The sequence below is a fragment of the Salvelinus alpinus genome, chromosome 11, assembly GCF_045679555.1.
Source record: "Salvelinus alpinus chromosome 11, SLU_Salpinus.1, whole genome shotgun sequence".
NCBI lineage: Eukaryota > Metazoa > Chordata > Actinopteri > Salmoniformes > Salmonidae > Salvelinus > Salvelinus alpinus.
Genome location: NC_092096.1, coordinates 25,826,129 through 25,846,347, shown reverse-complemented (window position 1 = coordinate 25,846,347; position 20,219 = coordinate 25,826,129). Strand labels below are relative to the sequence as shown.

Genomic DNA, 20,219 nt, shown 5'->3' with positions numbered 1-20,219 from the left:
GCTTGGAGTGGAATCCATGGAAATGCAGCTTGGAGTGGGTGCTAGTCTATGACCTCATGTCACTTCGGAGAACCTTTTGGTTCCGGACATCTGACAATCATCTGACAGTCCGAAATGCCTGCACCGGGGTTCCCACTCCACTGGATCAACCTAGCACTGTAGCAGACCACACCAGCCTTACCCAACCCACCCATCCCTTCTGCCTCACAAAATACACCATACCCACTTTCATGTGACATGTTAAAAATAGAAGATTAACCCTCCAGCCAAAATGTCCAATTAACATCAGTCTACCACCCACACAATGAGGCTAAGTGCCTCTTTGCTGAGGTTGTTCAGAGTTGAGGTGTGTCTCTGATGAGTCCACTCTGACCCAACCAGTGTTGTAAACGCCACTTGTGTCCACATGACTCCATTACAGACCACAAGCCCCATCGTGTCCAAATCCCTCTGTTATTTATTTATTATTGACTTTATAAAGTCTGGGATTAACGTGTGAACTGGTAGACTAACGGACATGAAGCACTGATGACTGAGCCTCCGTTGTTTTGGGGTATTATAGGATGTGTTAGCAAGTGGTGAATATAGCCAATGAATCAAAGACTCATCGTACATTGCAGTCAGACTATTCCAAGGTAAAGAAATGATCAATAAATTGTGAATTTTCACTTTAAGATTTTGTCAAAATTCTGCGAGTTTAGAGCAGATTGGTCAAAACTTTATAGAGCTGGTGGTTTTGGTCTAGTTGGCATTCAAGTCAGACTCAAGACTAAGAAGGTTTTTAGCTCAATATATTGAAATAGTGTATCTAAGTTTCTTCATCTGGGTTTAAATTCAAAGCAAGTTGCTGAGGATAGTTTAGTGATCCTTTAGACAAGAATGTCTTAAACGGCCTTCTCTGTCTCAACAGATAGACATGGTGTTGTAGTCTAATCCCAGATCTCATTCCCTGCTCCGGGATTCAAGAATACTGTACAGCGTTACGTACAGCCGGGGTTCCTGTGGTGGACAGGGCATCGGTCCAAACAGCTGTTAACCATTCCCATTCCCAACGTCTCCCGGGCAACGTCTCGGAACACAATGGAACATTCTGGGAGGTACCATGTGCCACAGGTGGCAGGGGACGACGTAGCCTAGGTTAGTTTAGCTTTAGCATAACGCTGGGTGATTACTTCTACTTCCAGTCTTCCTAGTGTACACACACATCAGGTCAGGCAAAGTAGTCTTTCATTCTTCCCAGAGGCCTGAACAGGAGGAGGGGGTGGATGAGACACTAAAACCGGACACTAAAACAACAAACAGGAAAATAAAGTGTGGATCCCCAAGCCTTCAGTGGTGGAACGTGGGGGAGATTTATGGGATATGGGGGGAACGAGTTAGCGCGGTTCAAAGATATCCCAGACCAGTACAACCCCCAGGTCTGAGTCAGAGTCAGGACACTCACCCCCTACCCTAGAGGCTAGAGAGATCACCTAAATATAGCCTGTGAGAGAGAGAGGGGGGGGGGAGAGGAGAGTGAGAGCAGAGCGAGAGACAACGATAGAGCAGAGAGACAGAGAGAGAGGGAGAGAGAGAGGAGGGGAGTGAGAGCAGCGAGAGAGACAAAGATAGAGCAGAGAGAGAGAGAGAGGGAGAGAGAGAGGAGGGGAGTGAGAGCAGCGAGAGAGAGAAAGAGAGAACAAGAGAGAGAGCAGAGAGGGAGAGGTCAGAAAGAGAGAGAGATCAAAGAGAGAGAGTGCAGCAGTTTGCTGCGGGCCCAGACCGTGTGCCCTAGTGTCTGGGTAGCTGGGTAACAGATATAGCCTTTAGCTGCTTACGCAGATGGGCCGTGGGCATTCCTCCTGAAATATACCTGCTAACACCAGCTCTCTCATGGGGAGCGGAGTCATACACAGACATACAACCCGGGTTGGCTTCAAACACCTTTCTAAAATATAATACCGTTAATATGGTCATAAGTACACTCTTTTTACCTCTGACAGTTGAAAGTTAAAATATTTATGCAGAATAAGAAACCCATGCGGGAAATGAACCCACAACCATGGTGTTGGCTGCTCCACACTCCAACCCACTGAGTCAGTGGATCCTCCTAGTCATTCAACTCAGCCTCTGAATACACGGTCGACAAACACCATTGTGTTCTAGTTCCTATGCACTGACACAGACAGCTTCTTTAGCTCTTAATGACCCATTGCCTCGGTGAGTGCAGAGAGTGCGGGTGGAGCGGCCTTCACATTATGCCAGCAGATCAGTGTGGACAGGGCTGGGAACACGAAAAGGCATATCTATTTAGCTGGTTGAGCATGAAATCTAATTATGCTTTAAAACTGAGAGAAACATGGCGAGGAGGGTGATGGGAACCATGGAAATGGAGGACAGGGGAGGAGAGGGAAGGGGAGAGAGAGTGGGACACGGAGGAGAGGAGAGAAGGGAGGAGGGGGGAGAGGGAGAGAGATGAAGGGAAAGTGGGAGAGGGAAGGGAGAGAGAGAGGGAGAGGAGCAGAGCCTGAGTCAAAAGCAAGACGAATGCGATCACAGGCTTTACTGTAACCAGATAACATGACATGCACCCATCAGGCCAAAATACCATTTATATATAGATAGGGTGAAGCTTTATTTAAACGGGGGGTTAATAAAGTGCTTATAAAGCATTATTTAATAGCTCATTACCTGTGAACAACCTGTTTGTAAATAATTAATTGTCATTCATTTGTGTATTTTGTAGCAAATATATTTTCTAATCAGGTATTTTGTAGAAAATAGATTTCGTAAACAAGTCACTCAAAGGCCTTATACATGCATTTATACATATGTATTGATTAATAACTACATAATGATGTTTACAAACAGGTTATAACCAAACCTTGGAATGAATAAAAAATACTGCTGCTCCTATGTTCAGGCGTAGGAACAATGAACACCATGACAATGAGCATCCCTGCAACATGGATAGAGGATAGTTGTCTGGGTTCAAATGCTAAAATATCAGATGACTACATTCATGTAAATACAAACACCCCCTATACATACTCTCCTTTCTTCCCTGCTCTGTTCTGTGTGGACTGACTGACTGTCTGACTGACTGGATGACTGACTGACTGGATGACAGACTAGCTGACTGACTGACTAACTGGCTGGATGACTGACTGACTAGCTGACTGGATGACTAACTGGATGACTAGCTAACTGACTGGATGACTAACTGGATGACTAACTAACTGACTGGATGACTAACTGGATGACTAACTAACTGACTGGATGACTAGCTGGATGACTAAATAACTGACTGGATGACTAGCTGGATGACTAACTAACTGACTGGATGACTAACTGGATGACTAACTAACTGACTGGATGACTAGCTGGATGACTAAATAACTGACTGGATGACTAGCTGGATGACTAACTAACTGACTGGATGACTAACTGGATGACTAAATAACTGACTGGATGACTAACTGGATGACTAACTAACTGACTGGATGACTAACTGGATGACTAACTAACTGACTGGATGACTAACTGGATGACTAAATAACTGACTGGATGACTAGCTGGATGACTAACTAACTGACTGGATGACTAACTGGATGACTAACTAGCTGACTGGATGACTAACTGGATGACTAAATAACTGACTGGATGACTAACTGGATGACTAACTAACTGACTGGATGACTAGCTGGATGACTAAATAACTGACTGGATGACTAACTGGATGACTAACTAACTGACTGGATGACTAGCTGGATGACTAACTAACTGACTGGATGACTAACTGGATGACTAACTAACTGACTGGATGACTAACTGGATGACTAACTAACTGACTGGATGACTAACTGGATGACTAACTAACTGACTGGATGACTAACTGGATGACTAACTAACTGACTGGATGACTAGCTGGATGACTAACTAACTGACTGGATGACTAACTGGATGACTAACTAACTGACTGGATGACTAACTGGATGACTGACTAACTGACTAAATGACTAGCTGGATGACTAACTAACTGACTGGAGGACTAACTAACTGACTGGATGACTAGCTGGATGACTAGCTGGATGACTAACTGGATGACTAACTGGATGACTAACTGGATGACTAACTAACTGACTGGATGACTAACTGGATGACTGACTAACTGACTAGATGGATGACTAACTAACTGACTGGATGACTAAATAACTGACTGGATGACTAGCTGGATGACTAACTAGATGACTGGATGACTAACCGGATGACTGGATGACTAACTGGATGACTAACTAACTGACTGGATGACTAACTGGATGACTGACTAACTGACTGGATGACTAGCTGGATGACTAACTGGATGACTGACTGACTGACCAACTGACTGACTGGATGACTGACTGCCTGGATGGCTAGCTGAATTACTGACTGACTGGATGACTAGCTGACTGACTGACTGACTGACTGGATGACTGACTGACTGATTAGCTGACTGACTAACTGACTGACTGACTGACTAGCTGACTGGCTGACTGATTGACTGGCTGGCTGACTGGCTGGCACCGGGCCTCTCTGGGGGCACAATCTGTGACATCAGACTTTGCATTTCAGATTCGATGATGTTAATCATCTGCCTCGAAGCCACGGAGCGGCCTAGGAGACATGTTCCATCTCAAGGAGAGAGAGAAAGAGAGAGGGAGAAGAGTGGCTACAGAACATCTGAGGCAGACAGACACTGGCATGTGAGGTTAGCGCTGGAGCACAGAGATGCAGTCACGCACTGTGACAGAGAGAGGGATAGAAAGATGGAGAGGGAGGAGGGGGTGAGAGATGGGAGCAATATGAAAAGAGATCAAGAGGAAAAGTAAGAGAGAAACAAGCAACAATAAGAGAAAGCAGGAGAAACAGAGCAAGAGGCAGGGATAAAGCAAGAGAGAGAGGGAGGCAAGGGGAAAGAGAGAGGCAGGGAGAAAGAGCGATAGCAAAGAGAGAGTGAGAGAGAGCGAGAGCAAAGAGAGGGTGAGAGAGAACGAGAGCAAAGAGAGAGACAGGGAGAAAAAGAGAACAGCAGGAAAAGAGATAGAAGCAAGGAGAAAGAGAGAGATAGAGTGGCAGAGAGGGGCAGGGAGAGAGAGAGAGGCAGGGAGAAAAAAGATAAAGAGAGGCAGGGAGAAAGAGAGAGATAGGGAGAGAGATTGAGAGAGGCAGGTAGAAAGAGAGAGAGGCAGGGAGAGAGAGAGATATAGAGAGGCAGGGAGAAAGAGAGAAAGAGAGGCAGGGAGAACGAGAGAGGCAGGGAGAGAGATAGAGAGAGGCAGGGAGAAAGAGAGGCAGAGAAAGGCAGGGAGAAAGAGAGAGCCAGGGAGAGAGATAGAGAGAGGCAGGGACTGTAGAAAGAGAGATAGGCAGGCAGAAAGAGAGAGAGGCAGGCAGAAAGAGAGATAGAGGTAGGGAGAAAGAGCGAGTGAGCGAGAGAGAGAGAAAGAGCAAGAGAGAGAAAGAAAGAGAGAGGCAGGGAAATAAGAGAGAGAGGTAGGGAGAAAGGGAGAGAGAGGCAGGGAGAAAGGGAGAGAGAGGCAGGGAGAAGGAGAGAGAATGGCAGGGAGAAAGAGAGCGGCAGGAAGAGAGATAGAGGAAGTGAGAAAGAGAGAGAGAGAGATCGGCAGGGAGAAAGAGTGATAGAGAGAGAGGCAGGAAGAGAGATAGAGGAAGGGAGAAAGAGAGAGAGAGAGATAGAAGCAGGGAGAAATAGTGATAGAGAGAGAGGCAGTGAGAGAGATAGAGGCAGGGAGTAAGAGAGAGTCAGGGAGAGAGATAGAAGCAGGGAGAGAGAGAGTGTGTGAGAGAGAGAGAGAGCGAGCAAGAGAGAGCGAGCAAGAGAGAGAAAGAGAGGCAGGGAAATAAGAGAGAGAGAGAGAGAGAGGCAGGCAGGCAGGCAGAAAGAGGAAGAGGCAGGGAGAGAGAGATAAAGAACGAGACAGAATAAAAATCTCTAAAGCCAAGATGTTAATTGTGTCGTACCCCTGTCTTACAACTATAGGAGCACTTCAGACAGTTTCCGAAGCTCCTCTCAACAGCCTGTGTGTGTGTGTGTGTGTGTGTGTGTGTGTGTGTGTGTGTGTGTGTGTGTGTGTGTGTGTGTGTGTGTGTGTGTGTGTGTGTGTGTGTGTGTGTGTGTGTGTGTGTGTGTGTGTGTGTGTGTGTGTGTATGTGTGTGTTCATTATTTTATTCAACACTTCCTCTGTAATAGTCACTCAAAATCAATGTCAACGTAGTAAAATGAGCAGTATGTTTACACTGCCAACCCGAGGACGGCCAACTGCTGCAGCTCTGATCACGGCAATAGTGAGAAAAAGAGAAACCCAGTCAGCTTTATATGGTAGTCAAGCAGGGGAGGCTCCTCAGAGGAGGAAGGGAGGGCCATCTTCCTCAGTGAATTACGTAAAAATAACAATTGTAAAACATTGAAAAATGTATATTTTTTGGATAAAACTACACTAAATATATTCACAAGTTACCAAATAATTGATTAAAACACACTGTTTTGCAATGAAGGTCTACAGTAGCCTCAACAGCACTCTGTAGGGTAGCACGATGGTGTAACCGGAGGACAGCTAGCTTCCATCCTCCTCTTGGCACACTGACTTCAATACAAAACCTAGGAGGCTCATGGTTCCCACCCCCTTCCATAGACTTACACAGTAATTATGACAACTTCTGGAGGACGTCCTCCAACCTATCAGAACTTATGCAACATGAACTGACATCTTGTCCACCCAATCAAAGGATCAAATAATGAATCTAGTACTGAAAGCATAAGCTACAGCTAGCTAGCACTGCAGTGCATACAATGTGGTGAGTAGGTGACTCAAAGAGAGCGAAAGACAATAGTTGAACAGTTTTCAACTAAATTAATTTCTTCAAAAATGAAGGAGAAGCAACAGAGAGAGAGAAAGAGAGAGAGAGAGAGAGAGAGAGAGATTGTCATTTTGTTCATTTTCAGTTTCACTTACTTAGCTAGCGATTGCAGCCGGTTAGTTTAGTTACTCAAACACCTGGCTCAAACAGAGGGATGCTATGTTAGCTAGTTGGCTATGACTAGCCAACACAACACTGGAACTCTTCCACGTCAAGGTAAGCTTTTGGTTTTATTAATTTATTGCCACCGGGCCCGCCGGTGTAACTGCTTACTGACTGTACACTAACGTTACTGCATGATTGTAGCGGGTTTACTAACGCATTAGTTTAGTTATGTTGACTAGGACTTTACTTTAGCTAATATGGGGACAACTATGTAGGCTGTGTGTAACGGTAACGGTTATGACATGGTTTGGAAAGGTTTTTTCACCCGGTCACATACAGCTGATTTGTTGTTCATTGAAGTCCACAAACGAAGGGAAAGGGTGAGAAGAGGAGAGTGCATAGAGGCTAGAATGAGTACAACGTGGCTGTTTATGCGTGATCAGGAGTGTACTCATTCCACCCATTCTGCTGAAAAATATTTCTTAAATGGAAGCAAATGAAACTGGAATAACATACCTGAATTTGTCCAATAGAAACTCTCGTTTGGAAGTGTTGGACTAATGATTACACCCTAGATCACCTAGATGCAGGCAAGAGTGTTCAAGGCGATATTGAATGTGTCACTGTCATCTCAACATTTTCTCTCGATCTGTGTGCACCTACATTGTAAACTTTCATTCATAGGCTAGGTTGTAGCAGTCTCATGATGGGTATATAGAACATTTGAGTATCATGTAGTAGCCTAAACCTATCAATGTTACATTAAACTGGGTGAATGGAATATGAATGACAGTCATCCAACATGCTGTAATAGAAATAAGGCCATGCTTATGAAAAAATGTATTGTCCTCCCTCACGTTAAACGGCACTGACCGCCACTGTAGTCAAGTATTATAGCTAGCCGGGTTGCCAGTCTGTTTATGCCAAGGTTAATACATAGATCTGGGACCAGGTTATAGCAACCTCTGTCCATAGATAAGGCCCTAGGACCTAGAGAGACATTGGTAGCCAGAGTCAAGGTAAGACAGTTCTGTCAACCTCTCTTACGTGATGACAATCCTTAGCTAAAACCTGACAAAATCCAAGAGCCAATGCCTAGGCTAATACAGTCCTGTGGTGGGTAGAAGACCAGGTTTAAATCCAGTCGTTCACACTACTTCCTCAACGTCTAAGGAACCAATCGAATACTAGATGCCGGTGCGCGTCAGAAACTCGTCATTCGGCCAGCCCAAAAGGCATTCGAAAGAATTTTGGATTTCTCAATCATTGCCAGTTTAAAAGTCCTTTTTCATAGCGAACAACGTGTCAGTCAATCAACAGTTTTAGTCTTTAAAACTCCACGACTACCATCAACCACTCAGTGTCTATAAAATCTCTCTCTATAACACTCAGTGTCTATAAATCCTCAATGCCTATGGCTGGACTACTCTGCCAGTATGACATCATCCTCTTGTCGGTGCCATTAGTGTGAGAGCCAAATGGATCACTAGATCTCCAGGGGAACAGACCAAGAGAACAGAACATAGTTCAGACAGTGATGTCACCCTCCCTCACAGGATGCTGCTGAGGGGAGGACGGCTCATTATAATGGATGGAATGGAACGCTATTAATGCTATTAAATGAATGCCATTGCTAAGAGCACATCCTCCCCAATTAATGTACCACCGGCCACCTGTGCCCTCCATCCATGAGACCTGGGGTGAGGTGATGAGGTGAAACTTTCAGAACGCTGCAGGTAGAAATGTAACACATAGAACCAACAGGATTCCAAACCTATACCTACCTGATGGACAATCATAGGTAATGTAATCTACACAATACATTCCTATCTGAACGTTCTGTAACGTTGCACCCTCCTAAACAGACCCCTGAAGTTAGGCAGAACCAGATCGCCCCGGAGCTGAGTGGGGTGTCATTTGATTACTAGCTGCATTTGAAGTGCAGCTAGTGAGAATAGCAGTGTGGGCATTAATAAACTCATAGACAGGTTGGTTTACTGAACCACTGCACCTGCTAGGCATGTAAAAGTGAATGGGCATGTCTTCTGTTCTGAGTATGGCAGCTAGACATTTGATCAGTTCATCTGTCAGGGATCTGATTATATTTATGAAAATTGCATATAGAACTACCTTTTGAATTTTTTAGTAGTCACTGTTCCACCAGTACATGCAAGGTATTCAAGGAAAAAGGCATGGGTGGGTGGGGATGTACTGCCTAACTCATATTAGATAGAAATAAAGAAGCCTATCATTCCTAAAATAATCACAATGCCACCCCATGGCATGTCGCCGTTGACAATATGATGCCGACAATGGGGCCTTAGAAAGGGTTGGCGTACTGCTTTCTCAGTGGAAATGGAATTGCGTGTGTGGAGCCATACATGCATTCTACAGCGGGCTGAGACTATTTGGTCATTCATTGCTTTGCCTTGTCACTGCACTGAAATGAAAGATTCAAGCCGTCCAATTCATTGAGTTGGACATCATTTACCTGAAGTTACGTCAGGGGCGTTGCCAGAAGGGTGCTGAAATGTGATTTGCCACACTTAGTTCCCCCCCAATCTGTCAATCTGGCTCAGATAGGAGAGAAAAGATTGTGCCTTTGTTCTGCCTGTTTAGCGGTTTTACAGAGCTGGCTTGAGGACTATGCGGACGGCTCAGACATGGCGGGAAGGCTGGTTGATTGGCTGGAAGGCTGGTGGATTGGCTGACAGGCTTTAGGACTATGGTTGATGGCTCAACATGATCTCAGAGCATTTCATAATGCAATTCGTACAATATGTTACGAATTCGCAAAAAGTATGATATTTTACTAATTCAAATGGATTGTTGCTAACATGGCTAGGTGGCTAATGCTAAAGTTAGCTAGCAGGCTATGGGTTAGTTGTCAGGGTTAAGGTTAGGAGTTAGGTTAAAGGGTTAGGGGAAGGGTTAGTTAACATGCTAAGTAGTTGCAAAGTAGCTAAAAGTAGTTAGTAGTTGCAAATTTGCTAAAATTGTCTCTGATGAGATTTGAACACACAACCTTTGGATTACTAGGCGTTTGCGTTATGTTTTTGCGATAAGTAACCTACTGTTTTATGTAACCATACCACATGTAACATATCATACTAATTTGAGTGTTCTGGATTTACATGTTCTATGTTACGTCTAGTCTCTGAGACCAGGCTAGATGGCTAGGTGGCTAGGTGACTGCTGTTTGACTTGACAGGTGCTGAGCTAGTGTGTAGTTGCTAGTGTGTAGCAGCTCATTTCTGTAGGCTATGGCATGTATTTGTTCTAGAATGTTATGCACTTCCCTTATCACCTGAGGTGAAAGAAGCTACAGCAGTTGATAATGGCTGAAGTCATTTTTGCCTGTTTTTGTTTTACTCCAAATATCATTTTAGAGCTTTTAAATTGTGTAAATAAGGGAGATCAGCTTCCACTTTCAAAAAATTCCTTGAAGGGGAAAAATATTTATTGGAGGGGGAGTTACCACTGAACATCTATGAGTATCTAACTTGAATATGGATCACTTCAAATGTATTTATTTAATAAATTAGGGCAGACACAAATGAACAGTTGAAACAGTTATTCAACACAATGCATCATAGTTTAAAGCAATTTTCAAGTCTATTTGTGATACGATCTGCTGCTTTCCCATGGCCACCCAGGACTGGTTCTTTCCCCCCCCCCCGCATTTACATTTTTTTTAAATCACCCCTGAGGTAGCCTATGTAATGACAATAGCCTATTTATTATGACTGATTGATCCGCCACTAAATCCGAGTGTAAAGTGTTTTTAATCAAACGAAGTCGGTTATTAACTATAGACTAAATTCAGCAAGATCCAGAAGCACAATTCAAACATTGTCACAGTTTTCGAAGACGTTATGCATTTCCATTGAAACACATGACCATAAACCGATGGGTCATAAACCGATGGGTAACCGTTTTCAATGCAATGCAAGTTTTTCCAAAAATGTTGTAGGCTATTATTGGGCTATTTGTAATAATAACAACATAGTTAAATAAGCCTATTATAATGATATACTTATAATATCATAACAATATAAATAACAACTAGCCTACATCATAATAGCCATAAAGAGTTTGTATTTTGCTTTAGGTTTAGTATTGGGAAAGCAAACAGGCTGTCATCGGAGGACAGCCTGTCTGGTAAGGCTACTTACAGAAGTGGCGATGGGAACTGCACAGTTGACACATTATTTAACGAAGCCAGAAGTAAAAGTAGAGCGGTGAAGGAGCTGTAGGTATCCATGATTGAACGGAGATCTCAACACACGATAATAAAAACCGACTCAAGACAGGGAAAGAGATGCGCGAGGCAGTCCAAATCCTGGAACCGTGTGCGTCTTCTTGTGCGTTCAGCGGACCTGTCACGCAGCCATCGGGGGACAGTTTGAAAACAAATCTCAGCTGGTTCGTCTCCCCCTGATGAGTTTGTGTTTGTATGTCTTTTTCAGAGAGTGTGTGTCAGATCTCCGGCGGTTATCTTACAAGACGCGCCCAGTGTGTTTTTAGGAGAGGAGTGGAGAGGGAGGACGCCCCGCTCGCCAGCACGGAACATTGTGTTTAGGCAATGTGTGCGAGAGAGCCCTCCCGAGCGGATCGGTTTCCAAGCCCCCCACTCCACTCCACCCCCACCCCTTGCCTGAGAACGATCATCATCACGCGTTGCTCTCCATACAAGGCACTCACTCCTCGCTGGGGTTGGGCCACGAACGGCCACCGCCCAGAGAGCACACAACACCAGCCAGTCAGAATCAAACTCACTGGCAGGCAAACACCGTTTCCCATTATTTTTTTTATACATTATATCACATATGTATGATATTGATGATATTACTATCGGGATAAAGGAAACTGTGTTCTAAAATTGTAAGGAAACTGTGTTCTAAAATTGTGACTGCATGGCCTATATCAAATATCAGTTAACTAAATCTATGACTTTAAAATGCCTATTTACTATTTTCCATCTGACTCCGCAATCCATCAGCCCAGCCAAGCAATTTATCAACTTGATCTCCACTATAAAAAGCATCTAGACATTATCTCACATTTTTTTAGACTAACATTTAGTTTTCAACAGTGCAGATTTGTTTAATCCTTACTGTCTGCCTCTCGACATTTGCAAAATTGTTTCAATATTCAAATGCTATCTCCAGCTGTCCCATAGTAATGGACATGTCAGGAGTTGGGACGAGGCAGGCAGCGTTTCTCAGCCAGTTGAAATCATGTATCAGCTGCCATCATTTTTATGGATATATACAAAGAAATTTCAATTGAAAAAAGTTCAGCTTGTTTGCAGTCTTTCCAGCTTCAGTTTGAAGTGATTGTGTTAGCTGTGTTGTTGGCTAGCTCCTCTGAACAACACTGTCTTGACAAGTGAGCACATTTTCTATGCCAGGTGTAATCGTGCCTCATTAGCTCATTGTTATGGATGTATTTCAAATAAAAGTCTCTAGTAACTGCTCAAACAAATGCTAATGCAGCTACTTTGCTGCTATTCTGGCTGCACTTTTTTGATGTGACTGTAAGTTAGTCGTAGTTGGCCCGCTAGCAAGCAAAGGATAAGAACGTTGCCAGCCAGAATGACAATGGGACATTTAGAACGAACGACTGGGTCGTGTCTCTAGCAACCGAACCGATAGAACGAACGACCAGCCGGCTTGGGTAGCAACCCTAGATTTGTGTCGGGTTTATATCTTGTGGAAAGATGAAATTGCATGAGCTGGTCAGTATGTGTAGATAATCCTTTCTAACGCAGCTATTGTGAAAGATATCACATAGTGAACTGCATAATTGTTGCTCTCCACCTTGTGGAGAACCGAGTTTTGAAACCAGTGGAATTAGAGTATGATAGCTAAGGAGATGGAGAATATTCTGGTGTTTGATTGAAAATATGCAGAGAGAGTCGAAAGAGAACACACAGAAGGCTGTTGTATAAAACACCTGTCTCAGGATTACATCTTCAAACTAAGGGCAACCATGGCATCCATGACAGAGCGGGAGAACTGCTACCCATGTATAGTCTAGCTACATTTTCAGATGTTACACGTTTCTAATTTTGTCAGGAAGTAATTTAAAGTTAAAGTGTACTGTTAGCTTGCTAGCTAACATTAGCTGGCAGGCTCGCTAGCTAACGTAAACTCACCCCATTCCGTACAAATGTGCGCAACCGCGACATTCAAACGAGGCTACAAAGAAATCTAATGGGACTGTAGCGACTGTGTTAACTTCAAAATCTGGGGTGTGAACTACGTTTCTATGCAAGCGTTGATCGACATGGTAATGGCTCTATAGTATTGGAGAAAGTTTCATGCCGTAACGTACAGCACGCATAAAGCAACTATTTCTGTCTCACAATCTCTCTCCACCAGGTGTAGCACTTCTCTCATCGTTTCAAAACAAGAAATGGACAGTGACGGGGGTAAGGGGGATACCTAGTCATTTTTTGCATCATCACTGCAAGCGATCATGACTCAAAAGCCACTGTTTACTTCTGAAGATCTCTTTAGCACCGCCCTAAAAACCCAATTCAAATTCGACACAAACCTTCAAATAGGTATGTAATGACACATTATATAAACTCTTTATAGTGTTTTATTTAAATTTTAGAGGCAATAAGGTGATAAGTTGGACAGATCGAGTGAAAAATAGCCATTTCCCCACACGACATCTCTCCTTCTCACTATCACGCATTAGTTTCGCTTCCCCACCCGCCATTTTTAAAAAGACCCGACGGAGCTCATTGCCTTCTTGAATCATGCAGAAACGGGCAGTGTTTATCGTCATTGATTTTGTTGAAAAGGGGAGAAATTGTGCTTTACAATGGTATTGACATTACAGTTGATCTGGAAGTATTACGTTTTTGGGTGCTAAAATAAGGTCAATTGTACGTACCAAGGTACCGACGGACCAATGTACCAGAGTGAGTTAGTCTACGTTAACGTTACATGTATGATCTGTGTAGTAATATTATTTGTATCTCAGAGTCGTTTGCATTGTTAGTTATAGCCTAATGTTAGCTTGCTATAATTAAACCTCGTTGGTTAGCTACCTGCAGATTCATGCAGGGTAGTATCGTTATGAGTTGGAATTTTGGTTCATTGTTTAGCTAGCTAGCTAGCTAGCTACATGTCTAATCAAAAGACTCCACTATGCAAGTAAACATTTCAATAGAATGTTCATGATGTCACTGCAACAACTGTCGATAGACGTAGGAGGTAAATTCACTCTGGCTATCTACTCCGATTTCAGAGCACTCTCGTCTGTGTGCCAGAGTGCAGAATAACTGACAAATTTACGAATGCTCAACACCCGTTGAATATTTCCGGTGTCAGTAAACGTTGGCAAAAGAACGTAACTAAATTGTTGCTAGCAGCACAGTTGCAGTCACCAATGCTCTGGATAACATAAAAATAGCATAACCAGCTCTGATAGGTCGAGTAAAATGGTTAGCGTGAGCTGTTTCTCATTTGGTGTCAACATGGGCCAGCATCCCCGTCGAACGCTTTCGACACTTTGTAGCGTCCATGCCCTGATGGCTGTTCTGAGGGCAAAAGGGGTGCAACTCAATATTAGGAAGGTTTATGACTAGAGTTTAAGAGCCTGTGTGAATGTTATATACCCAGATGGCTAGTTAATCTATGAATAGCTCATAATTCAAGGCGCATCATGATTATTACCCGTCATAGCTATCATTCCTGTGCCATCTGTAGACCTAGATGTGCAGTGTTTGCCATACAGGGCTGTGGCGGGGAGAGTGGAGCGATCCGAGCGTTTATACCAATCAGAGATATATTTACTGTGCAAATAAGTGGCGTACTCCTCAGCTCTGCAAATATCAGGTTTCACCAGCAGCCATATTAAATAGTTGTGCAAAGGGACCTCTTCCCAGGGTCCTGGTTACATGAGAGTATTTACCATGCACCACTACCAGCCTGTACTGGACATACAGTGCCTTTGGAAAGTATTCAGACCCCTTGACTTTTCCACATTTTGATACGTTACAGCCTTATTCTAAAATTGATTAAATCAAACAATTTCCTCAGGAATCTACACACAACACCCCATAATGACAAAGAGAAAACTGTTTTTTAGAAATGTTTGCAATTGTATTGAAAACAGAAATACCTTATTTACATAAGTATTCAGACCCTTTTCTATCGAAATTGAGCTCAGGTGCATCCTGTTTCCATTGATCATCCTTGAGATGTTTCTACAAATTGATTGGAGTCCACCTGTTGTAAATTCAATTGATTGGACATGATTTGGAAAGGCACACACCTGTCTATACAGTATAAGGTCCCACAGTTGACAGTGTAACCAAGCCATGAGGTAGAAGGAATTGTCCATAGAGCTCCAAGACAGGATTGTGTCGATGCACAGATCTGGGGAAGGGTGCTAAAAATGTCTGCAGCTTTGAAGGTCCCCAAGAACAGTGCCTCTATCATTCTTAAACGGAAGAAGTTTGGAACCAGCAAGAGTCATCCTAGAGCTGGCCATCTGGCCAATCTGAGCAATCGGGGGGGGCCTTAGTCAGGTAGGTGACCAAGAACCTGATGGTCACTCTGACAGAGCTCTAGAGTTCCTTTGTGGAGGTCAGAGAACCTTCCAGAAGGACAACCATTTCTGCAGCACTCCACCAATTAGGCCTTTATGGTAGAGTGGCCAGACGGAAGCCAGGAGGAAACCTGCCACCATCCCTACGGTGAAGCATGGTGGTGGCAACATCATGCTGTGGGGATGTTTTTCAGCAGCAGGGACTGGGAGACTAGTCAGGATCAAGGCAAAGATGAACGGAGCAAAGTACAGAGAGATCCTTGATGAAAACCTGCTCCAGAGCACTCAGGACCTCAGACTGGGGCGAAGGTTCACCTTCCAACAGGACAACGACCCTAAGCACACAGCCAAGACAACACAAGAGTGGTTTCAGGACAAGTCTCTGAATGTCCTTGAGTGGCCCAGCCAGAGCCCGGACTTGAACCCGATCAAACATTTCTGGAGAGACCTGAAAATAGCTGTGCTGCAACGCTCCCCATCCAACCTGACAAAGCTTGAGAGGATCTGCAGTGAAGAATGGGAGAAACTCCCCAAATATAGGTGTTCCAAGCTTGTAGCATCATACCCAAGAAGACATGATGATGTAATCGCTGCCATAGGTGCTTCTACAAAGTACTGTGAGTGTTGCTTTGTCATTATGGGGTATTGTGTGTAGATTTACTAGGAAAAAAACAATTTAAGCAATTTTAGAATAAGGCTGTAACGTAACAAAATGTGGAAAATGTCAAGGGGTCTGAAGACTTAGTAGAACCGTAGTAGAAGGGTAGACACATGAGGCCAAATAAAACCTCATTATAGTAATTAACAAATTACATCATAGCATTTCACAGTATCACAAAATGTACAGTTGTCAAGAAGGAATTACTGGAAATGAGTGTCTCACACACACACACACACACACACACACACACACACACACACACACACACACACACACACACACACACACACACACACACACACACACACACACACACACAGCTCATTCTTCATGCATTTAGTCTGTCTCAAACAGGAAGGCAAACAGAAGGCCCCCTTTAACAGGATTACACTGGTTTAAGTCAGGATTATGTGTTATTACTAAAGCCTAAACTCAACAGCAGCCAGCTGAATTACCAAAGACATCACATCTGGCAAAGGTACAGCTGATGGATATGCATGTCTTCAATATATTTGAATGATGATATGAGACATGATATTATAATTGTTTGATATAAGAATTCCTGCTATCAGTGTCAGCTGATAGCATGAAACCTAGAGAACCACCAAGACCTACAATTTACTATGGCAAAAAATACTTCAGGGAATAAACCTCTAGTACTCATAAACCAGTACACAGGCTAACAGCTCTGAACACGTCTCTGAACATGTCTGTCTCTGTCAGCTTGGAAGAAAACGGTTTGTCTATCATCTGGCTATTGATAAAGTGTCAGATCTGGAAGTAAATACTGTCTCTGTGAAATGTACATCCCACCAGTCTTACAGTATTCCTATCAAATATCTAGGAGCAGAGCAATGTATATATAGAGCACTGAATAGGACCTGCTACTGAGAATGCATGTCTATATTGGTGGATATGCACAGTTGGCCTGTGGCCTTGTCGCTAATATAACAGAAAGCCAGCTGAACTCAACCACACTTCTAACTCGTCCCTGGTGGGCGAGAGAGAGAGAGAGAGAGAGAGAGAGAGAGAGAGAGAGAGAGAGAGAGAGAGAGAGAGAGAGAGAGAGAGAGAGAGATAAGATAAGATAAGATAAGATAGAGGGAGGATAGTGAAGAGAGAGGAGATGGGAAGAGTGAGAGAGAGAGTGGAAGAGTGAGAGGGAGGACTGTTACGAACTGAATTAGGGACTGCTGGGTGCAGGTGGGGCCACTCTCTCACGACCAGCCCCCTGTCGCCCTGGGATTCCACCCTAGCAGCCATTGCCTAGCAACGCCACACCGTCTCCTCACAACGAGCGGCTTCTTCCAAACGAGCGCATGGTGAGGATGGGGGTGTTGCGGCTGAGTGTTGCGGCTGAGTGTGGGAGGGAGGTGTGTGTGTGTGCCAGGTTTTCGAGTGGCACTCACAGCACTTACGACTCCATTACAGGTTATTTAAGGTTAGTGAATGCTCAGCAGCCCTCATCTTCAGTTCAAGAATAAACAAACGACAAAAAAAGTAATGCTTAATACTGTTTAATTTCCCAAACATGTGGCAGCTCATTAAAATATATTTGCAGGGCAAAGAGTCTTTGCATTTTATTCAAATGACTTTTGAATCCCTTTGGGTCGAAATCATCCGCTGGCCTTTTTCAGATCACATTAGACATGTAGTCTAATAAAGCACACACACTGTCTCTTCACTCATCACTGGCTTTGTGGCTTTCATTAGTTAAGCCTATTTTAGGGATGTTGACATCGACGACAGTTGGGCAGATTCGTGCATATACAGTACCATATCCCAAATGAAAACGACATGCGATTTGAAGGTTCAATGCAGCGTTTTTTAATTTTTTTTATCTCAATATCTAATCAATACTGGATCAGAATTAAGTCCCTTACTGTGATGGTTTTCAATTAAAATTGTCAAAAAGAAACAAAAACAGTTAATTAGCAAAGAGCAATTTCTCAAGCAACAATTTTGCTGGGACTGTCTCAGGGGAGTGGTATGATATTATTGGCAAAGAGATTTGGAACTCTTTCTTATTGGTCTATTAACAAATGTATGATGTCACCAGGGAGGCCAAAAGTCCATCCCACCAAAACAGGCTGAAATTCAGGCGGTCTTCTTACACTAAAAGGGCACTATCATCATTTTCAGAATTTCACAGTATTATTCCAACCTCATAGTGGGGAAATATATATAAAACAGAGAACTGAGCCATTAATGCAACTAGGCCCATATTACGGCATTTGGAAACCTCTGCAAAATAGTGCAATACACAAACGTCATCAAAGAATCTGTTCAGAATAGTAACTAATCTTTCAATAGCTACATTAATTAATGTTTAAGATAGCAATGAAATTGTGCATCAGGGCTGTATTCATTATTATAATTGTTTTATTTAACTTTATTTTACAATGACAGCCTACCCCGGCCAAACCCTCCCCTAACCCGGACGACGCTGGGTCAGTTGTGCGCCTCCCTATCGGACTCCCGATCACGCCCGGAATCAAACCAGGTTCTGTAGTGACCCCTCTAGCACTGAGAGGCAGTGCCTTAGACCGCTGGGCCACTCGGGAGTCTCATACAGTCTCATACAGAGATTCAGAGAAAGGAGTGCTGATCTAGGATCAGTTTTGCCTTTTAAAACACCCTATGGTCGATGTCCGCACCCCCGTGCACCCCGTGGAAATCTAATTAGCATAATCAAAAATCCCCATAGAAGTCGGTCAGTTTAAGCTAGAGATAGTGTATCTGTTTTTTGGCTTTGGATGTCTCAATCCACCGCATCCGCCTATGATACACTTCCACATCTGCAGTGAAAGGTGACAGAACGTTTGTCAGACCATGAGACATCCCGAAAATCGGTCTCCTCACAAAATGGTCTGTAGCATCTGAATGGTTTGTCCTAAAAAACTATTATGACCCCCACAAGTGTCTTGAGACTTGTCTGAAGTTTTTACAGCCGATCTGCCAACTTCTATCTATAGCATCCCAACAGTTTGGACTAAGCACTAACAGTTTGGGCTACACACTAACAGTTTGGACTACGCACTAACAGTTTGGACTACGCACTAACAGTTTGGGCTATACACTAACAGTTTGGACTATGCACTAACAGTTTGGACTACGCACTGACAGTTTGGACTACACACTAACAGTTTGGACTACGCACTAACAGTTTGGGCTATACACTAACAGTTTGGACTATGCACTAACAGTTTGGGCTACACACTAACAGTTTGGACTACGCACTAACAGTTTGGACTACGCACTAACAGTTTGGACTACGGACTAACAGTTTGGACTACGCACTGACAGTTTGGACTACGCACTAACAGTTTGGGCTACGCACTAACAGTTTGGGCTACACACTAACAGTTTGGGCTACACACTAACAGTTTGGGCTACACACTAACAGTTTGGGCTACACACTATCAGTTTGGGCTACGCACTAACAGTTTGGGCTACGCACTAACAGTTTGGGCTACGCACTAACAGTTTGGGCTACGCACTATCAGTTTGGACTACGCACTAACAGTTTGGACTACACACTATCAGTTTGGGCTACGCACTAACAGTTTGGGCTACACACTATCAGTTTGGGCTACGCACTAACAGTTTGGGCTACGCACTAACAGTTTGGGCTACACACTATCAGTTTGGGCTACACACTAACAGTTTGGGCTACACACTAACAGTTTGGGCTACACACTAACATTTTGGACTACACACTATCAGTTTGGGCTACACACTAACAGTTTGGGCTACACACTAACAGTTTGGACTACACACTATCAGTTTGGGCTACACACTAACAGTTCGGGCTACACACTAACAGTTCGGGCTACACACTAACCGTTTGGGCTACGCACTATCAGTTTGGACTACGCACTAACAGTTTGGACTACACACTATCAGTTTGGGCTACACACTATCAGTTTGGGCTACACACTAACAGTTTGGGCTACACACTAACAGTTTGGGCTACGCACT

General features: G+C 43.7%; 1 protein-coding gene across 2 annotated transcripts in view; it reads right to left on the bottom strand.

Moving 5' to 3' along the window:
- The window catches only part of LOC139533812 (voltage-dependent calcium channel subunit alpha-2/delta-1-like), a 206,795-nt gene extending 195,158 nt beyond the window's left edge, over positions 1-11,637 (bottom strand). The window contains exon 1 of one of the 2 annotated variants that reach the window (XM_071332219.1): positions 11,182-11,637. In XM_071332219.1, coding sequence (XP_071188320.1) covers positions 11,182-11,270 — 89 coding nt within the window. In that variant the 5' untranslated portion in view covers positions 11,271-11,637. The remainder of the gene's footprint in view (positions 1-11,181) is intronic. The other variant, XM_071332220.1, reaches the window with a different exon arrangement.
- Positions 11,638-20,219: the final 8,582 nt, after the last annotated feature.